The sequence below is a fragment of the Elephantulus edwardii genome, unplaced genomic scaffold, assembly GCF_000299155.1.
Source record: "Elephantulus edwardii isolate Elephantulus edwardi_28Jun2011 unplaced genomic scaffold, EleEdw1.0 scaffold00021, whole genome shotgun sequence".
Taxonomy (NCBI): Eukaryota; Metazoa; Chordata; class Mammalia; order Macroscelidea; family Macroscelididae; genus Elephantulus; species Elephantulus edwardii.
In genome coordinates this window covers 19,228,481-19,239,694 of record NW_006399771.1, presented here as the reverse complement: position 1 = coordinate 19,239,694, position 11,214 = coordinate 19,228,481, and the positions used below count along the sequence as shown (strand labels likewise).

At 42.4% G+C, this 11,214-nt stretch overlaps 1 protein-coding gene across 1 annotated transcript in view; it reads left to right on the top strand.

The window, feature by feature from the left end:
* The first annotated feature begins 842 nt into the window (after positions 1 to 842).
* Positions 843 to 11,214, top strand: part of ZDHHC17 (zinc finger, DHHC-type containing 17) — a 102,288-nt gene continuing 91,916 nt past the window's right edge. The window contains exons 1-2 of the mRNA XM_006882587.1: positions 843 to 1,106; positions 1,419 to 1,635. Coding sequence (XP_006882649.1) covers positions 888 to 1,106; positions 1,419 to 1,635 — 436 coding nt within the window. The 5' untranslated portion in view covers positions 843 to 887. The remainder of the gene's footprint in view (positions 1,107 to 1,418; positions 1,636 to 11,214) is intronic.

The window sequence follows — 11,214 nt, the reverse complement described above, 5'->3', positions numbered from 1 at the left end:
TGATTTATACTCGAACAGAAAGCACTTAAAGACGTCTTATTATCCCTCCAAAAAAATAGCTTTGGTAATTTAATTAACATGCCAGCGAATTCCGTTTAAATTATTTCCGTTCCGAGTACTTGGGTTAAATTAAAATGCAGCAGTTTGCAGGTTATGCACGCATAAATGTTTCTTTTATTTTCCTATGTGGTTATTGCTTATTCAAGATTAACGCTGGTAAGATTCTGCGATTTAAAAAAAAAAGATTTCTCTAGCTGGAAGCCCCAAGCTTGATGGGCATTTCCTTGCGCCTTGGGGAGGCGTAGTAAGCGGGTGACCTTTATTGAGTGTGAAGGACTGGCTGCTTCTCTGGTTTTAGGTTTAGGAGCCCAAACCCTTCTCCCTGGAGTCAGGTCAGGGTTGTCCGGTTCGCTGAGGAAGGGTCCGGGAGAGAGTGGCGGGCGCAGGGCGGGCAGTGGCTCTGCTGACCGAGGTTCCAGACCTCGGACACCGGTATCGGGCGCTCCGTCCTCCTCCCCCGCCCCGCGCCGCCGCAAGGTTTCCCAAGTTTACGGCTCAGTCATCCCGCAGCGGCCGCCTCCGCCACTGAGAGGCCAGAGGCGCACATCTGCCTCCGGCCCGGGACCCGCCCCCGAGCCGCGACGCCCACGCCCAGAGCGGTCCGCCCGCCCCGGCGCAGTGCAGCAGAGCGCGCTCCCGCCCGGGGCCGACCCGCTCTCGCGCGCACGCGCGCAGGGACCCGCGCCCTTCAAGCGGTGCGGGGGCTCAGGGGGCTCCAGCGACGGGGGGAGGGAAGGAGGAGGCGGCAGCCGCGTAGCCTCCGGCGGGGCTCGTGCTCGCCCTCCGCTTCGCCCGAGCCCCGCGAGGGTGAAACGCTTTCTCCCGGCATGCAGCGGGAGGAGGGATTTAACACCAAGATGGCGGACGGCCCGGATGAGTACGATACCGAAGCGGGCTGCGTGCCCCTTCTCCATCCTGAGGTGAGGAACTGCGCCGAGCGCATTCCTCGGCCAGCTTTCCCCGACCTTTCTCCCGCAGACTTGTGGAGGGCGCTGGCCTGCGTGTGTGGGACGGGGGGACGTGTTGAAGTTGGGGAAGGCGGGGAGGCGAGTTCAGGCCCGAGCGCGGCAGCGAGCGGATAACGGGGGAGGAGATAGCGGGGCGGGCCCGGCCGGGGCGGGCTCTGGAACGGAGTCGCGGGCTGTGCCTGCAGGACGGAGGTGGAGGTGCTTGCGATTCTGGTCCTTAGCCTCGCTGACCCGGGCGCAAGCAGCGGGGGCCTGGTGCTGCTTTGGAGCCGCAGCTTGAGCCGCTGATCTTGCTGCAAACCTCTTGGGGACGAGACGGAGTCGTGCCTGGTTTTGATTGTTTCACCTTTCGTGGAGTAACTGAGTACGATGGTACCTGGTTCTCCTTAGCTTTTTGTGGGGGAGCCTAGGGCGATGAGACAGTTTGTTGGGCAAAGCGATGTCCTTCCAGGCTTGTTCCGCAACGCAGCGCCTTGGAGCACCTTGTGTCAGATGCGCTCGTTGGAAAGCCCGTCCTTAAAGCCATTGAAAAGAGAGGTCAGAACTTTTGGAAATTCTAGCTCCACTTCCCAAAAGTACCGTCTTAAAAAGAAGGACGCAGAAGACGGTAATGCAACATGTTTCCCATCACAACAAGAGTATCTTCCCATCGAAGTAAACAGTGCCCCGCTCCAAGATCACGTTCTGGACTTGTTTACCTCTTAGTTTGTAGCCGAGCACATTTTAGTTCAGGCCTGGAAGTGAATGTGGTTCTTACCGATCCACGTTGATGTGCGGATGGGGGCAGCGACAGCTTCCTCAAAAACTAGGGTTTTCTTAGCTTGAGGGACGAAGACTGTCAGTGGGGATTGGTGAACAAACATGGAAGTCTACCTGGTGGTTTGGTGATTCATTAGAGTGTTCGGTTTATTTCTGGATTTCGGCTTCTAGCCTGCTTATACTTTTGGTAAAATGTGAGTAAAGACAAGCACTTAATCCCTAGTTTATGTTCATAGTAAGCCATCCTGTCATTCTTCAGATTGCTTTATTAGAAACAGATGGGATAGTTTCTTTGAAATGTGCCTAGGCCAGGAAAAGGTTACTATTAATGTATGAAAAACAGAACTGTATCAAGAGACTAATGAATTATTGTCTTTTTGCCAAAGTAACATTTTCTGAGCTAGTATTGGAGACATCTCTCTTGTGGTTTATACTTTAGGAGGAGGGGACCCCTTAAGAAACCTGCAGAAACCCAACTCATTGGCATCAAATTGATTCCAACTCCCATTGTCCCTGAATGATAGAGTAGACCTGCTCCTCAGGCTCCCAAGGCTGCCACAACTTTTCCTGGGACCTGCTTGGTGGGTTTTGAATAGAATTGCTGACTTTTTGGTTCACTGCCAAAGCACTTTAACCATTGAACCATCAGCATGTGTCAAGAAATAGATAAAGTCGTTTCCATATAATGCATAGAAAATGCTATTGAAAAATACTTCTGTTTATTCTTTCTGAACTTTTACTGTGTAAAATAGTATTGAGTACTTTTAAGAGTAATTTTATCTTGTAAAAAAAATCCACCAGTGTTTGATGTAATGGACAGTAGACTTGAAGGTTCGAGACCAGTCTTCCAGTTAGACAGTATCACTAGAAAATCCATTTCCTTCTCTTTGAAAGTAGAAACTCTGGTGTCTTAAAGGTTAACTACTGGGTTGCTAACCAAGAGGTCAGTGATTCTAATCTACCCACCCTGTTGTAAGAGAAGACATGTGGAGGTCTGCTCCTATTAAGGTTATAGCCTAGGGAGCTCTGTTGGCTTAGTGGTAAGGAATTGTAATGCCAACCCAAAAACATAAAGTTTGAATCCATCAGCTGCTCTGTGGGAGAAAGATGGGCACTCACTTGTGTGATTTACTTCTTTAAACCTTCTCGATGGTCAGCTGTGAATCAGTTCCAATTCAATGGTACATCACAACAAAGCCTAGAAAACCCAATGGATGGGTCTACTCAGTTTTACAGGGTCACCACTGGACCAATTGGCAGCATCAGGATGGATGGTGAAGAGATTGAGATTGTACACAGCTTTAGTTTGCTTGGCTCCATAGTCAACAGTCTTGGCACCAGCAGCCAGGAAATTAAAAGGCGCATTGCCATGGGAAAGTCTGCTGTTAGGGACCTCTCCAAAGTGCTGAAGAGCAGTGGTGTCTCTCTGGAGACTAAGGTGCGTCTGATACAGGCCATGGTTTTTGCAGTCCCTTGTTATGCATCAGAGAGTTGGACAATGACCAAGGAGGATAGAAGGAGAATTGATGCCTTTGAGCTGTGGTGCTGGAGAAGAGTATTGAGAATACCATGGACTGCTAGGAAAACAAACAGATTTGTCCTGGAAAGGGTTAAACCGGGTGGCTCCTTGGAGGCAAGGATTCTGAGGCTCCATCTAACTTACTTTGGACATGTTGTGAGGAGAGACTGGTCCTTGGAAAGGGACATCATGCTTGGGAGGGTGGAGGGACAGCGCAGGAGAGGAAGGCCCTCTATGAGGTGGATTGATTCAGTGACTGGGATAATTGGGATGGGAGTGTTGGAGACAGTGCGATTGGAACAGGACAAAGCGGAGTTTAGGGCTGTTGTACATAGGGTCGCTATGAGTCGCAGGTGACTCGAAGGCACATAACAACAACAACAACTGATGAATTGGAATCTTGATGAAACACAAACACAACAATCAAAATGAAGATTAGAATAAATACTTTCTTTATTTTAATCCACACAAACAGTATCTGATTGTTGTTGATTGTTGATTGCCTTTGAGTTGAGCACACCTCATAGCGACCCTATGAACAAAAGGCCTGAAGCCCCTCCACAAGTATTGACAGTTATTAAAGTTCATAGAGTTTACAGAGGCATGTTGTTTAGAAAGTGGATGCCACTCCAAAGTATCTGATTAGTTAGATGTTTTGAGTCCTAAGCTTGCAACAATATAGGTGAGGTCTTTTTGCATTTTTCTCTATTGTTATATGGCATCTAGTTGAGTAGGATTGCATAATGACCTTGTGAACAATGGATCTAAACCTTGTCCTATTCCTTTGCCATCCTCATCATCTCTGACATATGTGAACTTGTTGCTGCCATCCTATGTCTGCCCATCTCATTGAATGTCTTTATTTCCCTGACCCTCTCTCTGTCCAAGTGTGATGTTAATTTCCCAGGAATAGCCCCTCCAAACAATATGCCCAAAGTAGGAAAGATGAAGCTTCACCATCTTTGCCTCTAAGGAGCATTCTGGCCTCACTTTCATTAAGGCGTCTGTTTGTTCTTTTGACAGTCCATGGGATAGTCAGTACTCTTCTCAAAGGTATCAATAATTCTTTGGTTAACTGTAGTCATTGTCCACCTTTAACATGTGTAGCAAGCAATTGAGAGAACAGTGGCTTGGATAAGGCACACCTTAGTCTTTAAACAGATTTCATTGATCTTAGTACTCTGGAGGGGTCCCTGACAGCATATTTTCCCAACATGATGTATCTTTCAATTTCTTGACCACTGATTCCAAGGGTATTGATTGTGGAGTCATGTAAGATAAAATTGTTGACAACTTCAAACTGCTCTTCATCTGTCGTGATATTGTTTATTGGCCCAGTCGTGAGGATTTTTGTTTTCTTAATGTTGAGATGTATAGACAGTTTCCTGTGCGGTATACCACCTCTGAAAACCTGCAAGAGGGCTAGCTCTGTGTCAGTTCTGTCTCAATGGCAATGATGGAGTGAGTGATAAATGCACATACACATATATGCTCACTGATTTAGAGTAGATTTCAACTCTAGATGATCCTTTCTGGAGTTGATGATGGAAACTGCTTATCTTTTTCCTGTGGAGTGGCTGGTAGATTTGACCCAGCCCAATAGATTACGTTCTACACTACCAAGTATTCCTTACACAAACACACACCTTTAAAAAAAAAAGTACAGTATTTTCAATTGCCTGTGAAGGGAAACCCATACTCTGTCTTGGCAAGCAAATGAACTAATGGGCTAAGGAACTCTGATGCCATAGTAAGTATATAACATGTCAGGATGCTAAGTGAAAGGTTATACTTCAAATTCACTAGTCACTCCTGGATAGAAGCTCAAGTGGTTTAATGGTAAGCAGTTTTGTCCCAACCCAAAGGCACCTGGTTCGAATCTACCAGTTGCTCCACAGAAGAAAGATGTTCAGTCTCTTTCCATGCAGTTTGCCACTTTTGAATACCTGCTGGAGGGTCAGCTGTGAGTCAGTTCCAACTCTTAAGTACATAACACTCCTGGGGAGAAAGATGCACAGTTTCTGCCCATAAAGATTTACACCCTCAGAAACCCAGTGGAAGTCTAACATGAGTCAGAATTGATACTTTTGTCCTTCTTGTTAGACTTTTTTTGGGAAAGAACATGAGCTGTGGGTCAATATGGCTTTGATTTAAATTCTGAATTTGTCGTAACTACTTATATGACCTTAGGCAAGTATTTGATCTTTGTAAGTCTCAATTTGTTCATCAGAAAGTAGAGATTTTGCTTAGTGTATTGGGCAGCAAGGGATTGTTCTTGTTAGGTGTCATAGTGACCTGTGTCCAACAGAATGAAACACTGCTCAGCCCTGCCCCTTCCTTACAGCTCCTGTTGTGGTTAAAGCTGTTGCTGTGGCCACTCTTTCAGCTCATTTGTAAAGAATTCTTACCCATTGCCATCCAGTTGGTTGTGATCCTGTAGTGGACTTCCAAGGCTATCAATTCCATGGGAAAGGATTGCCCATCTTTCTCCCATGGATTTGGATTTTGGATGGATTTGAACCTTCAGAGAAGGTTGATCTTTAGGTTAGCAAGGCAACCATGCTACCAGAGCTTCCTTATAAGAAATTGTTGTTGTTATGTATCATTGAGTTGGAACTGATTCATACCTTACCATCCAGTGGGTTTTCAGAGGCAGTAAACTGCATGCGAGGACATTGCCCATCTTTTTTTTTGTGTGGAGCAGCTGGTGAATTCAAACTGTATGCCTTTGGGATGGCAGTGCAGCTTCTTATCACTAGGCCACCACAGATCCCCTGTGAGGAACTAGAAGAGACTATAAACTGAGGTTTAAGAACCTAGTACATTGTAGGCACAGGCTGTTTTCATATAGGAAAGGAGGTATAAATAGGAACACATTTTATTTTACTTATTTTCAGATTTAACACCATGTTGGTCACAGAATAGTTTCTCACTAAATATTTGTTGTGTAGGTAGATTATTTGTAAAATAAAGAATTGAGCTATTACTCAGATATTCCTATAATAGAATAATAATAGAAAAACCTTCCTTGGTGCGTTATATAAATGCCTACTTCTTAATGTTGTGGTTGTTAGGCACCAAAGAGTTGGAACTAACTTATAGTTGGCCCTCCAGCAGGTTTTCAGAGGCACTAAATTCTATGAGAGAAGATTGTGTATCTTACTCTTACAGAGCAGCTGGTGGCTTCAAACTGTATGCCTTTGGGTTGGCATTAGGGGTACTTACTGTTAAAGACACCCTTTCTTTTGAATAAGTGAGGATCTCTTTATGTAAATAATTTGTACATTTGTCTAGGTTTTTACACATTATCTTGGGTCAGATCAGAGCAGCCTTGTTGGTAAAGTGGTTAAAACGCTCACTTGCCTACTGAAAAGTCAGCAGTTTGAACCTACCAGTTTCTCCACAGAAGAAAGATGTGGCAGTCTGCTTGTGTAAATATTTGCAACCTTCGACAACACTCTACCGGCCTATAGGTACAATTTGAGGATCTTAATGGTAGTAAATTCCTTGAAAGGCAGTATAGTACCGCACTGAGACACTGCTGACAAATGGGCTTGGGTTTAAATCTGGCTATTGCTGTTTACTGCGGTCATTGTCAAATTACATTTCCCGTCTTCATAAAATTTGATTAATAATATTACCTCTTAAAGAGTTAATGTGTGTGTTAAGGAGAGTAACGTTTTAAAGCTAATCTAACACATGTTATATATGTATTAGATTTGTTGTTGTTGTTATGCGCCATTGAGTCTCCTGTGACCCATCGTGACCCTATGTACAGCAGCTCTGAAGCCTACCCTGTCGTGAGCCAGTCTCACTGATTCCAACCCACCAGCTGCCATTGCCCCAGTTACTGTATCTATCAATCCATCTCATCCAGGGTCTTTCTCTTGTTGTCCCTCCACCCTTCCAAGCCTGATGTCTTTCTTGTAGGACCAGTCTCTGTAGACCACGTGCCCTCAGTATGTGAGATGGAGCTTCAAAATCCTAGCCTTTGAGGAGAAACCTGGTTTCACCCCCTCCAAGACAGATCTATTTATTTTCTTGGCAGTTGGTATTTTCAAGACTCTTCTCCAGCACCACAATTTAAGGCATTGATGTATTAGATGAAATACTAATATAGTACTTACTAAAAGAGAAGGTACTATTACTTTGTTTCGTGATAAAATAGACAATTACTCATTTTATTGTAATGGAAGAAATTGGAGAATAGAACTTGGGAAAAATTGTGAGTCAGTGATCATATAACCACTCTGTGTATCTCTGCTTCTAAATTAAGAAACTAGATTAGAAGATATTTAGGGTGTTTTCCCCAACTCTGACATCCTCATTTAAGTTCTGGTTTTTCATGATCGGTCTTGATTAGCAAGGTATACAACATTGCGTTAGATTATATGGGTAAAAAGAAATAATATAGTTTTAGCTCCCAAGAGGTTAATGATCTAGTTGGGAAGCTATATAGACATGAGTTACTTAAAATAATCCAAATAAGTGCTAACTTGGGTATTGTAGCCTGTAAATCCTGTCAGATTACTGCCATTTTAGAATAGTTAGAGAAAAGATCATGGTAGAGAGACAGAGACCATATGTTGGTTTGTATATCCACCTGACTAGCTACTAGTACAGCCTTAATAAGCTGCCTCAGCTTTTTAGTAGAAGAGCACCATAGTAAGCCCTTCTGCTAGAGCGATATAGCTGTTTTGGAAATCTCTGACTCAGTTTTGAACTGGATTGCTTGATTATCTAGGGCTTTCATCTCTCTTTCTCTCATCCTTTTTTCCTTAATTTCAAAACTTCTGCTTTTTCTCTAGTCACTCATATTCCTTATGTTTAGAATACTAGGCTAAAGTATTATTTGGCTTGCTTTCTTTAAAGATTTAGTAAAGTCTACTGTCAGAAGCTTTTTCTTAATGAAATTGATTAAGCCTTTGGATTAACACAGTGACAGAATGGGCTTAAATATATCAAAGATGATGGGGGAAAAATTAAAAAACCCCAAAGATGTGAATATGTGAAATAACTATTAGAATCAGGAATAGCTCCTGATATCTAATATATGATGAGGAGCCTATAGTTAATGTTAATGAATGAGCACGATAGATAGATAGATAGATAGATAGATAGATAGATAGATAGATAGAAAGAAAGAAAGAAAGAATAATCACTCTGAGTTATAAGCATGGCAGAACAGTCACCGATACAGAAGCATTTACCTTTCATCATACCTAGCTAGAGACTTTACGGATTCTTTTTGTATGTTGCTATACATTGATTTCAATTTTTAATTGCTAAAAAAATCTTTTTTACTTAAAAAAAAAGATGATGAGGATGGCATAGGACAAGGCAAGGTTCAGATCTGCCGTTCATAGGGTTATTTTGACACATGGTTGACTCGATGGGATTTAGCGTGCCTTTGACTATATTGTTGTTAAGTATTATTGAAAAGGTGGAGAATCCGGGAAAGAGAGGAAGACCCTCAAAGAGGAGTTGACATGGTGACTTCTACAGTTGGCTTGAGCATGACAGGTGATGAGAATGGGATAGGTATGTCAAGGTTTAGATCTGTTGTTCATAGGGTAGCTCTGAGTCTTAATTGACTTGATGGTACTTAATAACAACAATATGTGTTTAGAGATAGCTGGTTTTGTTGTTAGGTGCTATTGAGTATGAACAGCCAACTTGAACCCTAGACTGTACCATCCTCATCATCTCTGGCACACTAGAGCCCATTGCTGAAGTCACTCTGCCGGCTGTTGAGTTGATTTCTGATTCACAGTGACCCTTCATCGGGTAGACTGCCCATTTTTTTCTCAAAGAGAGGCTAGTGGATTAGAACTGCTGACCCTTCAAGTTAGCACAATAGACTTCTAATGGATTGGCATGCATACATTGTTAACATGTTTATTTTCACAAAGCAGAAATTATTGAAATGATTTTGTTTATTCCTCTAGATTACTGGCTTACTCTTCCCTTCAGAGCAGTATTCTGCTTTGTCTAAGATAATGATGCCATCTTTGTTTTTATAATTCAGGAATAATCACATTATCATTTCTATTTAGGCATACAGTATCTTAAACATAATATCAATTGAGGCAATATATGTAAATGAAATCATGATGAATTGGTGAGTTCGTGAATGTGGAAAAGCCAGGAATTAAAATTAATGATTAATAGAACCAAAATCATGTATTTGGTTGTGAGAAATGCCCTTTTCTTGCTTTGATTTTTTGCTTCATTTTGTTCACTTTTTTCTTTTAATCAGAAAAATTAGCCCAAAGATACTTACTCAAATTCACTTTTGTCAAGTTGGTTCCTACTCTTAGTGACTCCATTATTTTTCCAAAGTTATAAATTGCAGTGGGGAGAATACTGCTTATCTTTTTTCTTGAAGCTGGTAAAGTCAAGTAAATATGATCAGCCTTTGGGTTAACACAGTTTACTACAGACTACACCACCAGACCTCCCGGTTGTGGAGTAGCATATAGTCTAAATAAAAGTATGACCCTGTGTAAGGCTGCTTGCCTTTGACTCCTGCTTTTGCAGTTTCTTTAGTTCCAGACCCTTGTTATGTAACTTTCTGTACCCTAGTTTTTCAAGGAGCTGGTGATGCAGTGATTAAGCAAAGGTTAGAAATTTTAACCTCTCAGCTCTTTGAAGGGCCAAAGATAAGAGACTCTGCTACTGCAATGATTGTTGTTAGGAGGTGCCTTGAGTTGACAATGATTTATTGTGACTATGAACAACATATCGAAACCTGTACCGTCCCTCACCATCTATTAATGCTTGAGCCCATTGTTACATGTTACTTCTTGACACTTCCAGCCCATCTTGTTGCGGATTCTTTTCTTTCTCAGATCCTCCACCTTGCCCAGTATGATGTCTTTTTCTAAGGACTGGCCCCTCCTGACAACATGCCCAGAGTAACAACATGCCCGAAGAATGTGAGACCATTCTTTCACTCTTCTTGCCTCTTAGGAGAACACCAGGTGCTCTGTATAGTTCCGCTTTGGAAACCCTGTGGAACAGTTTTACTCTGTCCTACAAGGTCACCATGAGTAGAAGTTCATTTGATGGCACCCAACTCAGGACCCAAAATTTTCACTAGATTAAACATAATATGGTCACTGTGGATTATAATCAACTGGATGTTAATGCTTTGTTGCTTTTCTTTCCCCCCCATGTAGAGGGTAGCGATTGGTCAAGCAAACGATAGACGAGAGACAATTATGACTCTTTTAAACTTTTCTTAAAAATGTGTGCTTTGATAAATCAGTTTTCTAACTAAAACTTTAAAATCAATATATTTAGGTATTGTTCATTTAGCAGTTGTGCTCCATAGGGTAAGCCCTTTGCTAGACCATAAATGGAGAACATAAACAATACATTGTAAACTAACAAACTATAGCTGTGGTCTTTTAAATCTCTCAGGACAGATGATGGTAAGAGAGTGTGTATGCACTTTAAAAATAGATGCATTGTGATCTCTGTTTGCTGTAGAGATTATCTGAAGGTGTGTTAAATTAGAGAGTGGTTAGTGTTGGTCAGTGTCTTAAATATTGTATCCCCAACAGCCATATAATCTGACAAGATGTTATTTCTCTTCAAGTCGGCATCTGATTCAAGTCTTTGGATTGGATTTTAGCACGGTTAGAATAGGGAAACCTGGTGGTCTAGTGGTAAGAATTTGTGCTACAATCCTGAAGGTACACAGTTCAAATCCACCAGCTGTTTCACGGGAGAAAGATGAGCAGTCGCCTCCCATGCAATTTGTGCAATTTAAGCCTCTGAAAACCCACTGGAGGGTCAACTGTGAGTAAGCTCTGACTCGGTGGTACATAGCAACAAGTTAAATTATTCAAGGGTAAAAATACCAAATTTCCTAAATTTTGGAAAATCTTGAGTCAAGACAAT